Source organism: Crotalus tigris, unplaced genomic scaffold (assembly GCF_016545835.1).
Source record: "Crotalus tigris isolate CLP2741 ecotype Arizona unplaced genomic scaffold, ASM1654583v1 scf7180000019151.395998, whole genome shotgun sequence".
NCBI lineage: Eukaryota > Metazoa > Chordata > Lepidosauria > Squamata > Viperidae > Crotalus > Crotalus tigris.
This window is the reverse complement of record NW_024097403.1, coordinates 101,015-113,577: the sequence shown is the minus strand read 5'-3', so window position 1 is coordinate 113,577 and position 12,563 is coordinate 101,015. Positions and strand designations below refer to the sequence as shown.

General features: G+C 41.0%; 1 protein-coding gene across 7 annotated transcripts in view; it reads right to left on the bottom strand.

The window, feature by feature from the left end:
• The window catches only part of SLC4A10 (solute carrier family 4 member 10), a 165,755-nt gene that overhangs the window by 112,599 nt on the left and 40,593 nt on the right, over window positions 1-12,563 (bottom strand). The window contains exon 1 of one of the 7 annotated variants that reach the window (XM_039360053.1): window positions 10,026-10,364. The exons of the other annotated variants lie outside the window; for them this stretch is intronic. Coding sequence (XP_039215987.1) covers window positions 10,026-10,094 — 69 coding nt within the window. The 5' untranslated portion in view covers window positions 10,095-10,364. Of the gene's footprint in view, window positions 1-10,025; window positions 10,365-12,563 lie in introns of those variants that run through there. 7 annotated transcript variants of the gene reach the window in all.

Genomic DNA, 12,563 nt, shown 5'->3' with positions numbered 1-12,563 from the left:
GTCTCATCATCTATCCACTAATTACATGTCCCCAAGATTTATTCAACTATTTCATAGTGCCTTAAATCCTTATTCATAACTACCTTAAAGTCTACACAATCATCATGCACAGGACTGTAGTCCCCATATACTAACCAGGATTTGCCTTGGTTAATCTCCTTCAGGTAAGGATCACATTTGAAGTGGCTGGTGGCCTTCCAAAGTACAAATATGTAGGCACCACAATTACTACAACTGCAACAGGCCAAAGACCTTGGTGTGATAATGATGATAGAATGGTGTTGTTATTCCATTAAAACTTTAAAAATGTCAAATGTTCAACACTCAAAATGTCAGGTCCAGTGGGAATTACCATTTCCTTTTGTGACACAGATACAAAAAGGGCATTGTGGGACATTTAAGTTAACAGCCTGTTGATCACTTCAGAGACCAATTCCCAGTGCCCTATGCCATTGGGAATTACTTAATTGGGCCATTTTTTTAATGATAGCACATCCCGTACAGATTTCCACAAATATAAATCATCTACATATATTCATTTTCTATCTCCCACATACATTATAAGTCTCTCCCTACCCGGATTTTCATTTACTGCTTTCCACAAACTTGATAATCAGCTTCTAAGTACCTCTTTTTCACTTAAGACTCCACTTCTAAACAACTATTGTTGTTTCCCTATAAATGACAAGCTTTGTTTGTTTGGGCGCCCTAATCAATGATGGCAATTTTCTACCGGCCATTCTCCAATAACTGTATCATTAGCTTAAAATAATGATATAGTAACATCGTCCATTGCCTGAAATAAGCAGCTGGAGAAAAAACAGGTGCTAAGGATAACAGGCCTCTCAATATTTTCCAGCCTTTTTTTCCAGCAGCTGACTAGGAACTGAAGGGGGAAGATTCACACCCTTTCTGAAGAGTTTTATTACAGACAAACTAATTTGCAGTTTGCCACTGCAAAAAAAAAAAAAAAAAAAGCATATCATGAATTTCAATAGAGTTGTAAGATGCAGAATATGAACTCCAACTCAACACAGTAGAAGTGACAAACTTTTTTGGAGAAAGGTAAATGACTTGATTCAGAACCCCACGTTCACACTGCTCTGTGAGGTCTTCTCATGCATGTATTACTCAAAACTACTAGAATGGTAAAATCTTGAAGAAAATGAAACTGTGCTGAAAGAGAAAGTGGAGGAAGATGCCATGATGACCTATTTACTTCTGAAAGCCTTTCGTTTCCTTTAGGGAGGACAGTCCTCCTTTTGTAAGTTCTGTCCTCCTCAAAAAGTGTCCTCCTACATGTCCTCCTTTTCAATATTTGAAGACTAATCTGCAGGGCTTTTTTTCCCCTCATAGAACACTCACAACGGTGTTCCAGCACCTTTTTTTGATATATTTTTTTTCACCTTTTCCATGAGCTGTGCTATTCCTGCTATTGGCTTTCAAAAGCCAATAGGAATTGCTGCTGAGCGCGCCATAACACCCAGCCGGCAAACTTTGCACATGCAAGTTGTCTGCAGCAAAGGCGAATTGGCAGGAACTTTGCACCCCTCCCTGCTACCCAACTATACCATCTCCTAGTTAGTCCCGAAGATACCTGGAAGAGACTGGAGCAGCAACACCACGGTAAGTTTCTCTTGATCTTCGGCCCTGCTAGGGCAATAATGACTGCGGGTGCAAGAGGCAAGGGCGGTAGGGCTGCTGCGGGCGGGGGTGTGAGGGGCGGTGTTGGCCGGCTGCCCCCCATGCTGTGGGAGCTATGGGGACTGCTCTACACAGGGCTGCGCAGGGTGGGCGGTGGTGCTGGTGGGGCGGCTGCAGGCGGGGTGTGTTGGTGGCGGGCTGCCTCCTGGGGCCGGAGCCGGCACAGCAGGTGCTTTGGGAGCTACGGGGCCCACTCTACACAGGGTAGCAGTGCTGGTGGGACAGCTGCAGGCGGGGGCACGGCAGGCAGTTGACCTTCCATGGGCCAGGCCAGCTGGTGGTCTACCCAGTGCTGGACCTGCGCTGCCACCACCTCTCCCTGCAGGCCTACGTGGCCGTCCTGGAGTGCCTGGCCCGCAACACCTGCCTCCGCTGCCCACCCCGTGCAGTACTCATTTAAATAATAATTAATAGGCATGTAAGCATAATTACAATATAAAATTTTATTGTTACAAATGTTTTTATTATGCATTTATCATATTATAGCGTATTCTGTATTATTGTTGCAATGAATAAAATGTTTCTTTTATTTACAATATTTTTTCTTCAATTTATTTGTGTCCTCCTTTTCATTGTAAAAAGGTTGGTCACCTTAATATTGGGTTGATATAGTTAACTCATTTTGCAATTTGTACATTACAGTGATTAAGAAACAGACATGAAATTCCTTCCCTGATTACTTGGAATAAGGCCCACTGTGATTTCTTCCGATTCTTCCATATGCTGAAAGAAAATAATTCACTGTCTGTAAAACAAGCTAAGGTTTAAAAATAATGTGCTATGAGTCATACACTCTGGACTATCTTGGTTTGAAATTCAAATACTCTGACTACTGGGTCAGAGTGCAGCTTATGCTTGTTCAGAAATAGTATGTCCTTTCTGCATTCTACACCAGAACTGAAGACAGTTCTTTTTTGGGAGCTACTTATCTATCCTCTTCTCCTTATGTCCCTGCTATGAGTTCAAAGTTATGTGCAATTATAGTGAAACTAGAGCTACTTGCACAAACATCATTCTTTGGTGAAGTGAAATAAAGTTGCTTCAGCACAAGGTAGCTTTCCGAAAGAAAAGTCATTTCTATATAGAAATATGCATAAGTCCTACACATACAACATTTCCACTGCATATAAATACACTGGAGGATGCTGTTCCAATTGCATGGCTAATAAAGTATTACATAACTATGCATTAAGCATACTTGGAATCTATACATGCTGTGTGTGTGTGTGTGTGTGTGTGTGTGTGTGTGTGTGTGTGTGTGTATTTGTTTTCTGAGGTTTTCGCGGGTGTTTGTATGTAGGTCTTTGGTTATTCGGGTTTTCTCCCACGTAAAATTGGAAGTGTCTTGGCGACGTTTCAACGAAGTCCCATTCGTCATCTTCAGGTTGGTGTTTTCAGCTTCGGACAGCATTCTGCACAAACAGAAAAATATCCACCATCCTAAGAAACCCCAAAGACAAAATTGAGTTAGAAAATCAAGGAGTATATGAAATCCCATGCACCGCTTGCCCCACCACATACATCGGACAAACCAACAAAAGAATAAGTGCACACATTGAAGAACACAAGAACTCAGTCAAAAAAGAGGAACCAACTTCTTCCCTGGTCCAACACCTTAAAGCCACAGGACATGAAATTGACTTTAAAAAGACCAGAACTATCGCCAAAACTGAACACTTTAATAACAGAATCATTAGAGAAGCCATCGAGATAGAAAAATGCCCAAACAGGATGAATAAACGAGATGATACCTCCTGCCTACCAGCCATTTGGAAACATGCCCTTATTGACAAACGAGTCCCTAACACAAAGAATGACACCAGACCCACACTCACGAAAACCACATAGGATGTCACCACCACACATCCACGCAAAAAGCAAACCCAAACCCACACCGATGATGAGGCACGACCACAAACCAGAAGCCAGACCACAGTTGCATCATTAGCCACTTTAAACCTCTCCAATCCATACATGAAGCAAACTGACACCCACCATGAAGATGAGGCACGACCACGAACGCGAAGCCAGACAACAGCAATGCAGCTCACCATCTCAAATTCCCCTGCAACTCAAACTAACCAGAGCACAACAAAGCCCTCACCCAAACAGAACACTCCCCCAGCCAATCAGAGCACAGCCAACCCCCCAGCCAATCAGAGCACAGCCAAGCCACTAACCAATCAGAGCACAGCCAACCCCCCATCCAATCAGAGCACAGCCAAGCCCCTAACCAATCAGAACACACCTCTACCCAATCAGAACACAGCCAAGCTCCCACCCAATCAGTTCATACCCCCACTGGCAGTTAAAAGGAAGAAACAGCTATGATCACACATTGCTCCTAGAAGCACGAAGCCAAAAACACCAGCCTGAAGATGACGAATGGGACTTCATTGAAACGTCGCCAAGACACTTTCAATTTTATGCAGGAGAAAACCTGAATAACCAAAGACCTACATACAAACACCTGCGAAAACCTCAGAAAACAAATGTATGTATGTATGTATGTATGTATGTATGTATATGCACCACAGTTTCTGATGCACAGAAAGTGATGGCACCCCTTACTCCAAATCCTTTGGAGGAAGAATGATCATAAATAAATTTAAAAGGTCTGAAATCTTGCAATATAAACAACTCTCATGAGATCCTGCTTTTCTAGCATTAGATTTTACACAAGAACCATAAAAATATGGCAAGATCTGAAAAGTTCAGCATTTTTCTCATAAAAATGCTTGGAGATAATGCTTAACTTGGAGATAAGATGAGCAAATTTTCACAGATTATTTTCACATTACGATTTTTTTTAAAAATGGAGGCTTTCACCCACCTATGAGATCACAAACAAGCAAATAGTGTCTGAAAAAATAACCAAGCCGAGTCACAAAGCGAATGCCACTTTTCATCTTAAATAAACAGTTGATAAGAAATAAGTTAACAGTGCAAACATGCCCATTAAAAGGATGGCAATAAATGTATACTCCCCCCCCCCATATTTTAATGACAAGGAAGTGCATCCAAATCAAGCTTCATAAACAGGGTGATCCTGGTTCTAATGTTTCTAATCCTGGTTCTAATCTTCTCTGTTTTTAATTTTTTTAGATATTCCGTTGATATGAATGAGAATACTTTTTCTTACAACTGTATCCAGGATGGGGAACTGGAATCCTCCCAGAGAAACTTCCAGAGGGTAACAAATCTGGTTTGCCAAGCATTTACACCCACACAGATTATTGATTGAAAATCCTAAGCAACTACTATGAAAAAGTGATTCTCAGATGGGAATATGAGAAAAAAGTCTACTCAAGGATTCTATACAAAGCTGACTCTGCTGTCAAAGAAGAAAAATAACCACAAATTTAGACTGAAGCAGCTTCATGAAACAGCAAAGGAACAGAAGCTTCACACAATGTGACTGTGCAGAAGAGAATCAAAGCAAGAATAGATCTGGCAATAGCCAGAAATGGAACTGTTATGTCCTGGGAGGCTGCAGAAGGCTTGACTGGGACCAAACAGGCTGTCTCCAGTCTTGTGAGCATGTGCAAGGTGGGAGACTAGCCTTGGATTGATAGGCTGGGCAAGGAACTATGGACCTGGACCTTTCTGGGTGACTGCAGTGGTATGCAAGGTCTCTGGCTTGCTCTCAGGGGGGGGGGAGGAAGACTACGATTACGATCATGGACCACAGTCTCTCTGTGAAAGTGGGGATACCTGGTTCCAGATGGGGGTTCTGCTTACAAGGTGGCTCCTGACTCGGGCACTGGGTCTATGGATTTGGCCAGTCAACCGGCATTATAGGCTTCTCCATCTGCTGGTCTTGGGCTCCTGGGACAGTGCTCCCAAGAGAGGTCCATTGTGGACTCGAGGAATTCCACCCCACCAAGGAACTCTGGTCTGGGGTTACAGGCTCCGGCCAGTCAGTACGATGGAGGGTCACCGGATTCAAGGGGGCATCTACGTCCTGGTCTGCCAAGCCTGGCAGGCAAGCCCACAACATCTCTAAGAAGATCAGAGCGAGCAAGGGGTCCCCCCAAGCATTTACAAGACTATGTAAGTTTTTTGTCAATTCCAGGGCAGGCCTAATGGTCTTGTGAAAAAATAGAATGTATGTAAGGGAGGCTTAATAGTTCTCTTGAACTAAGGGCACACTCAGAGTTGGGGTGTTTTGTTTGATAGTATTAAACAATATGTGGTATTCTTGTAAATATGAGAAATGTCATGACTGGGTCTGCCTGCGTGCAGGCATCACTGTGTTAGAAATAACAACATGCTTAATTGAACATATGTATATATATGCTGCTATAAAAACAGTAAGTATTCATTATTGTTTTATCCAAGGAGGGAGGGGTATTATGTCCTGAGCCTGCTGAATGACTCAGCAGGCTCAGAAAGCTGCAGAAGGCCCGGGCAGACCATGTGGTTGCCTGGGACCAGACAAGCTGTCTCCAGCCTTGTGAGCATGTGCAAGGTGGGAGACCAGCCTTGCATTTATAGGCTGATGCTGTCCCTACAAAGGGAGTATAAAAGGGCAGCACCATTTTGTTTGCTGTTCTGTTCTGTTTGTGATCTCAATAAAGAAGTTGTGTTTTGTTACTCCTGCCTCGCTTCAATGTCTCTGATTCTAAAACAGAACAGGAACTATAGGTAATTCATGATTTATGACCATAACTGAGCCTAGAATTGCAGTTGTAAGTTGTGCTGGTTGTCAAACAGGTCACCCAATGGTCATTAAGTGAACACCAAGGTAATTAAGCGAACCCATTTTAGCCAATGTGTATATTTTTCTGGAAACCGGAAATAAATGGTGGTTTCTAACAAAAAAAAAACTTCATAAATTGTGATCAGGTGACAATGACATTGCAAGTAGACATAAATGTAGACCTGTTGTCAAGTACCCAAATTGTGATCATGTAACTGTAAGGGGGGGGATGGCCTTCAGAACTTCAAAACCCGTCTCGGGAGATCCATCATAACTTCAAACAGTCACTAAGCAACCTGTCAAGAACTAACTGTAAAGAAATTGAATTCACAAAAGAAGGAGACACATTCCTTTCAGACTTAGAACCTACAACACTATCGTGGAAGCAAATTCCAATGAACTCAAGAGAACAGATTGGTGATAACAACAGCAGTCTTGGAATTTCGTATATTTATATTAACCCAATTAACGGTCAATGGTCTTGTTTTATGATGAGTCTGTTCACAAAGGAATAATCTCATTGACATACTTCTACCACTATTGACAGCATCTACTACGAACTGAAAAAAACTAGGTATTCTTCAAGCAATTCATCATGCTTTTTGATACAGGACCCCAACATGCCTTGAGTACCACTGTCACTAATACCCACTCATGATGGTAACTACTGAGTGTATGCATAAAAACATTTTTAAAACTACCACAATATATATTTTCTTCATGTTATTAGTTCAGGTCATCACACACATACACACACGTATGTATGTATATCCCATCCAAGGAAAAGTGTGTTCATATAGATAGAGATAAATAGATAGTTTATTTTGGTCCAAGATCAGAGAAGATCAAGAAAACATAACAAGCATAGCTACGAACAGAAATTGCATTAAATAAATTTAAAATGCCAAAGCTGAATTGGACTTGAATCTATGTATCAACCTTTCACCTGAGATGTCATTTGTTTCATAGTAAGATGTACAATATAAAATTCTACTGTCTCACCCCAAATGCAAGATATGTGAAAGCCAGCTAGCAGCAAACCAAAGTTCATAAACACAGAGCATGACTCTTGATTTTCCAATCTATTCATCCCTGAACATTTCCCCTATATATACATTTTTAGGAAGCAAAGGAACTGAGAACTGCTGTAGTCGTCACAAACTGAAGTCTGATTCCTTCTGCCTGCTGCTGCTGTTTCCATGATACTTTATCCTTTTCTCTCACTGGCTTAGATGTGTGTAATGCCAGCCAATCAAATTGTGACCAAGAAAGCATCCTAATGCCATACAACCAATGAGGGACAGTTTCACGTGGCCATCACTTTCACTTCCCTAAACCTTGGAATCATTTGAAGGTGACCCAGAGCTTCTTCTTCTCTGAGAAGCTTAGAACAAAGAGTAAACAAATCATTACCTTGGAGGAAGCTGCTACACATCTAACAGCAGTAAAAATAAAAATTAAACAAAAAATCTCCCTCTTTCAGTTCATGCCGTAGTGAAAAAGCAGTACTGTAGTCTGGCACTTTGGGGGAAAACCTGTAAAATATCACTCCTACTCATTTTCTGGGCAACTGAGAGGTGGTGTAAAAATTCCTCTCAGTGGGAAAATGGAGACAAAGATCTGAAGCAAACAAGCAGAAACAACTTTCCTATAGTTTCATCTATATAGGAACTCAGCTGCAAATAAACTGGCCAAGCCTCCCAGAATGGGAATATCAATTTATTTGATAGGCAAGGACACAGTTGTAGGCAAATAACTGAGAAGGACAACAATGGTTGTTGTTTTTTTATTAATCATTTAGATATCTCCAACCACTCAGAGATCATGTAACAAATGGAGCAAAGCCACCTTATCCCATAACTAAGCAAATCACGTTTGGTGATATCAAGTGGTCTATCCCAAAATGACAAAGAGGGGCCAGTATTATCAAAAATTATATATATACCTGACATTATTCACTAAACTCTGAATCAGTGCTATACAAGACTTTATAAGAAATAAGAATGATACGAGTGCTAAATAAATAAACTTAGCCAGAGAAATCATTAGAATATCTGAACTCTCAGGAATTTCAGTAGGCTGCCAAGAAACAGAATGTACTCCTTGCATTAAAATTCTCCAAAACTCAATTCTGAAAGATTAAACATGGTTTGTTGCAATGTTCAAGAAGTATCATTAAAACCATTCTAAAACTAATCAAGCTTAAGAATGTGTCCCTTCCCTTAGTGTTAATCAAAATATAAGCTGGATAAGAACTCTACAAAACATATAAATTACACTTACCAGCAACAAGCTAAATGTTATTTTAATATATGTTTTTAATTAAAAAAATATGGCCTTGAGTGAACCTTATTCTTCAGCGAGCCATAGCTTTAGACTTCTTCCTACGTGCATTTCAGAAAATATAGAACAATATAGATGCAAGTTTAAAATTCATTTTTGGAAACTGCATTTCCAATACTATCCTCCCTTGAACTTTAAACATACACATTTTTTAAACAAAGAAAAGAAAACTTGAAATTCTATTCTTAGGATTCAAGAATTAGAAAGGACACACCTCCTGGGACAATCTGCACAAACTATATATCAGCAACACATGAAGCGTAACATGACTACATGTAAGCAACATTAGCCTCAACATTTTTCTTAGCTTTAAAATATACCCTAATTGGTTACCATGGAAATGCCCAGAAAACAGTCCAAGCAGAGCAGTTAGTATATTAACAAGTTCCCCCCTCCTCCTATAGTCATGTTTGTGTTTACTTTTAGATATAATCTATTTCCATTCTCTGCAATATGTACTGATAAGATCTTCTTTCTTTGGTGATTCAGCATGAACATGGTTAAATTGATTATAGTGCTTTCCATTTCTTTTCTCCTATATAAAAATAGGCTACCACTGATTTATATAACATACAGCTCAAGCTGCCTCCTTTTTCTGAAACTTTCTTTCAGAAATATAACCTCTGGTAATAATGGAGATGATGGGAGTTAAATCCAAAAAGCTGTAAAACATTACATCCATTAAAATCATGTCAGCTTGTTTATACGTATGGCTGTCACCAGTTAAAAGAAACAGAGAGATCAGGGGGAAAGCCTTTTCAGTATAGTACACTTTTGAGCAAAGCAAGGCAGATCCCTACACCTACAACTTTCTGGAATAATTGAGCCCTGTTACTGATTATGTTACCCGTTTTCAGACTTTTCTCATAACTGCATTAAAATGTACCTTCAGGGAAGATATGCACAATTCTACCAACATGCTACTGTGTGTATGAACTTTTAACGTAAAATATAAATGAAAACTCCTCAAGGATTTTGCACCCTGTACAGGTGCTTTAGCAGAACCAGCATAACACCACGATGCATTTGCTCACTTTTAAAATTGCTTTCGATGGCCAAGTGATTGTATGTTTTGATTTCTCACATCCATGCACTCCCCCCCACACACACACTTATTCCCTACAATTTGAACAACCTTGTGGATTTCTAAAACCAGCAAGAACACCCTCCAATTTCTCCCCATTTTAAAATGGACCCCTGCATCTATCTTTAGTAGATAGCATTATTAAACTAAACTGCAATAGGAAATAGGAATATAAAAAGCAGAGAGCCATACCTGATGGCTTAGAGACTGGAATGGTTCATCGATCCCAAGGTGCATGGCCCTTTTATTCCCAGAGAGCATCTCCTGCCTTATAACAACAAATCACTCGGCTGTCTATCTCCCAGGCATCCTTTGGCTAGCAAAGAGAATGCCAGTCCTCTCCATTCTGAGGCAAGGAGCAGCGTTCTCTGGTTTTTGAAATGCCAGATCTCCAATGTATTACTCCCCCCACCCAGCCCCATGCAGTCACCCTCATCTAGTAGCGACAGAGGCGACAGTGATGCCGGTAATGGTATCTCAGAGCAATAAGCTTAGTGCTTAAAGCAATCTTGCAGCATCCAAGCAGAGCAAGCTGCATCCTCCAGCCCCTCACTGGTGTTACTATTTCAGAGGAGGAAGACGCTGCTTTTAATCTCTGAACAATTAAAGGTGAACACAGTCATTATGGAAGGAAGGAAGGAAGGAAGGAAGGAAGGAAGGAAGGAAGGAAGGAAGGAAGGAAGGAAGGAAGGAAGGAAGGAAGGAATTTTGTTTGCATGACGATTTGATAATAAGCTGTACTCTTTTCAATAGAAGGCAGCATTATACAGTGCAGAAAAAAAATAAGGTTTAAAATCAGGCACTTATTTCAGATCTTCTGAATTAGAACTACACTTATTAATACATCAATTAATTACACCGAAAACAATTTAAATATGTATCTAATGCATGCATATTTGTGTACAGTACATGCATCAGTTTAATTTTGCTTCCAAAATCCTTGTTGCATTTTTTTCCACACTGTTTCTCCAGCAGCAATCCAGAAATCAACTTGGTTTAAAATCATGCCAGTATTATGACAAGACAAATGTATTTCAGGATCAAACTGCACAATCAAATGTCTTTATTTGTGTTCTAGTAGCCATCTTATTCGTCACATTCTGTATTGCTCCCTCATGAAAAACTGTGAATAATTTATTAACAACTTCCAAGTATAATCTCATTATATCTCACAATATTTTTGCATAAATCATCCTGCATGAATTTGGTCTTAAATTAAGTACAAAACCAAAAAGAAAAAAGCATTTCCCATAGAGAGACGCTGATCCTGAAACCAGAAATACCACAGACTTTTCCAAGGGATTAATTCTGAGTCTGGGAGATAAAGATGGCCACGCAAGTAATATTCTTTCAGGACTGAAAAAAAACAGATTGAACAGATTGAAAAGCAATCAAATTTATTTTCAGCATTTGCTTGAAAATAACATTTTACTGCAGGGACATCCATATGGAATTGTCACAAGTACCATATGAGGACAAGTTTCTTAGCTTAGGGAGAGCCATTAGTTAAGTTACCAGGCTACAAACCAGGAGACTGTGAGTTCTAGTCCAGCCAGTGGTGGGATTCAACCAGTTCACACCAATTTGGCAGAACTGGTAGCTAATTTTTTGTTGACCAGGCCCAGAATGGAATTCTAGAAGCGGCATCCACACAGAGAACCGGTTGTTCACATATCTGAATCTCACCACTGAGTCCAGCCATAGCAATAGCACTTAGACTTATATACCATTTCATAGTGCTTTTCAACCCTCTCTAAGCAGTTTACAGAGTCAGCATATTCCCCCAACCATCTGGGTCCTCATTTTTTCCTCAGAAGGAAGGAAGGAAGGCTGAGTCAACCTTGAGGCTGTAACAATCAAACTGCCAAACTGCAGGCATCTGGCAGTCAGCAGAATTAGCCTGCAGTACTGCATTCTAACCACTGCGCCACCAGGGCTCATGGCATGAAAGCTGGCTGGATGACTTGGGACTAGTCATTCTCTCTCAGCCCTACACACTTCACAGGTTTGTTGTGGGGGGGGAATAGAAAGAAGGGCTTTATGTATGTTTGCTGCCTTGGTTACTTATAAAATAATAAGGGCAGGATAAAAAAAATAAACAAAAATAAAGCAATGGCAGAGGAAGAGGAATGTCTCTGATGAGGCCTGAGTGTATGAAGGCCTGCGTGTGATGAGGCCTGAGTGTGTGGAGAAGAGGGCAGGTTCCCTCTGAGTAAGGTGACCAACTGTCCTCCTTTAGGGAGGACAGTCCTCCTTTTGTAAGTTCTGCCCTCCCTCGAAAAGTGTCCTCCTACATGTCCTCCTTTTTGATATTTGAAGACTAATCTGCAGGGCTTTTTTTTCTCATAGAAAGCTCAGAAAGGCACCTTTTTTTGATGGTTTTTTTTTCAACTTTTGCATGAGCTGTACTACTCCCCCTATTGGCTTTTGAAAGCCAATAGGAATTGCTGCTGAGCGCGCCAAATTGCTGCTGAGTGCAGCCAGCAAACTTTGCACATGCAAGTTGTCTGTAGCGAAGGCAAATTGGCAGGAACTTTGCACCCCTCCCTGCTACCCAACTACACCATCTCCTAGTTAGTCCCGAAGATACCTGGAGGAGACTGGAGCGGCGATGCCACGGTAAGTTTCTCTTAATCTTCGGCCCTGCTAGGGCAATAATGGCTGCGGGCGCAAGAGGCAAGAGCAGCAGGGCTGCTGTGGGCGGGGGTGTGAGGGGCAGTGGCGGCCGGC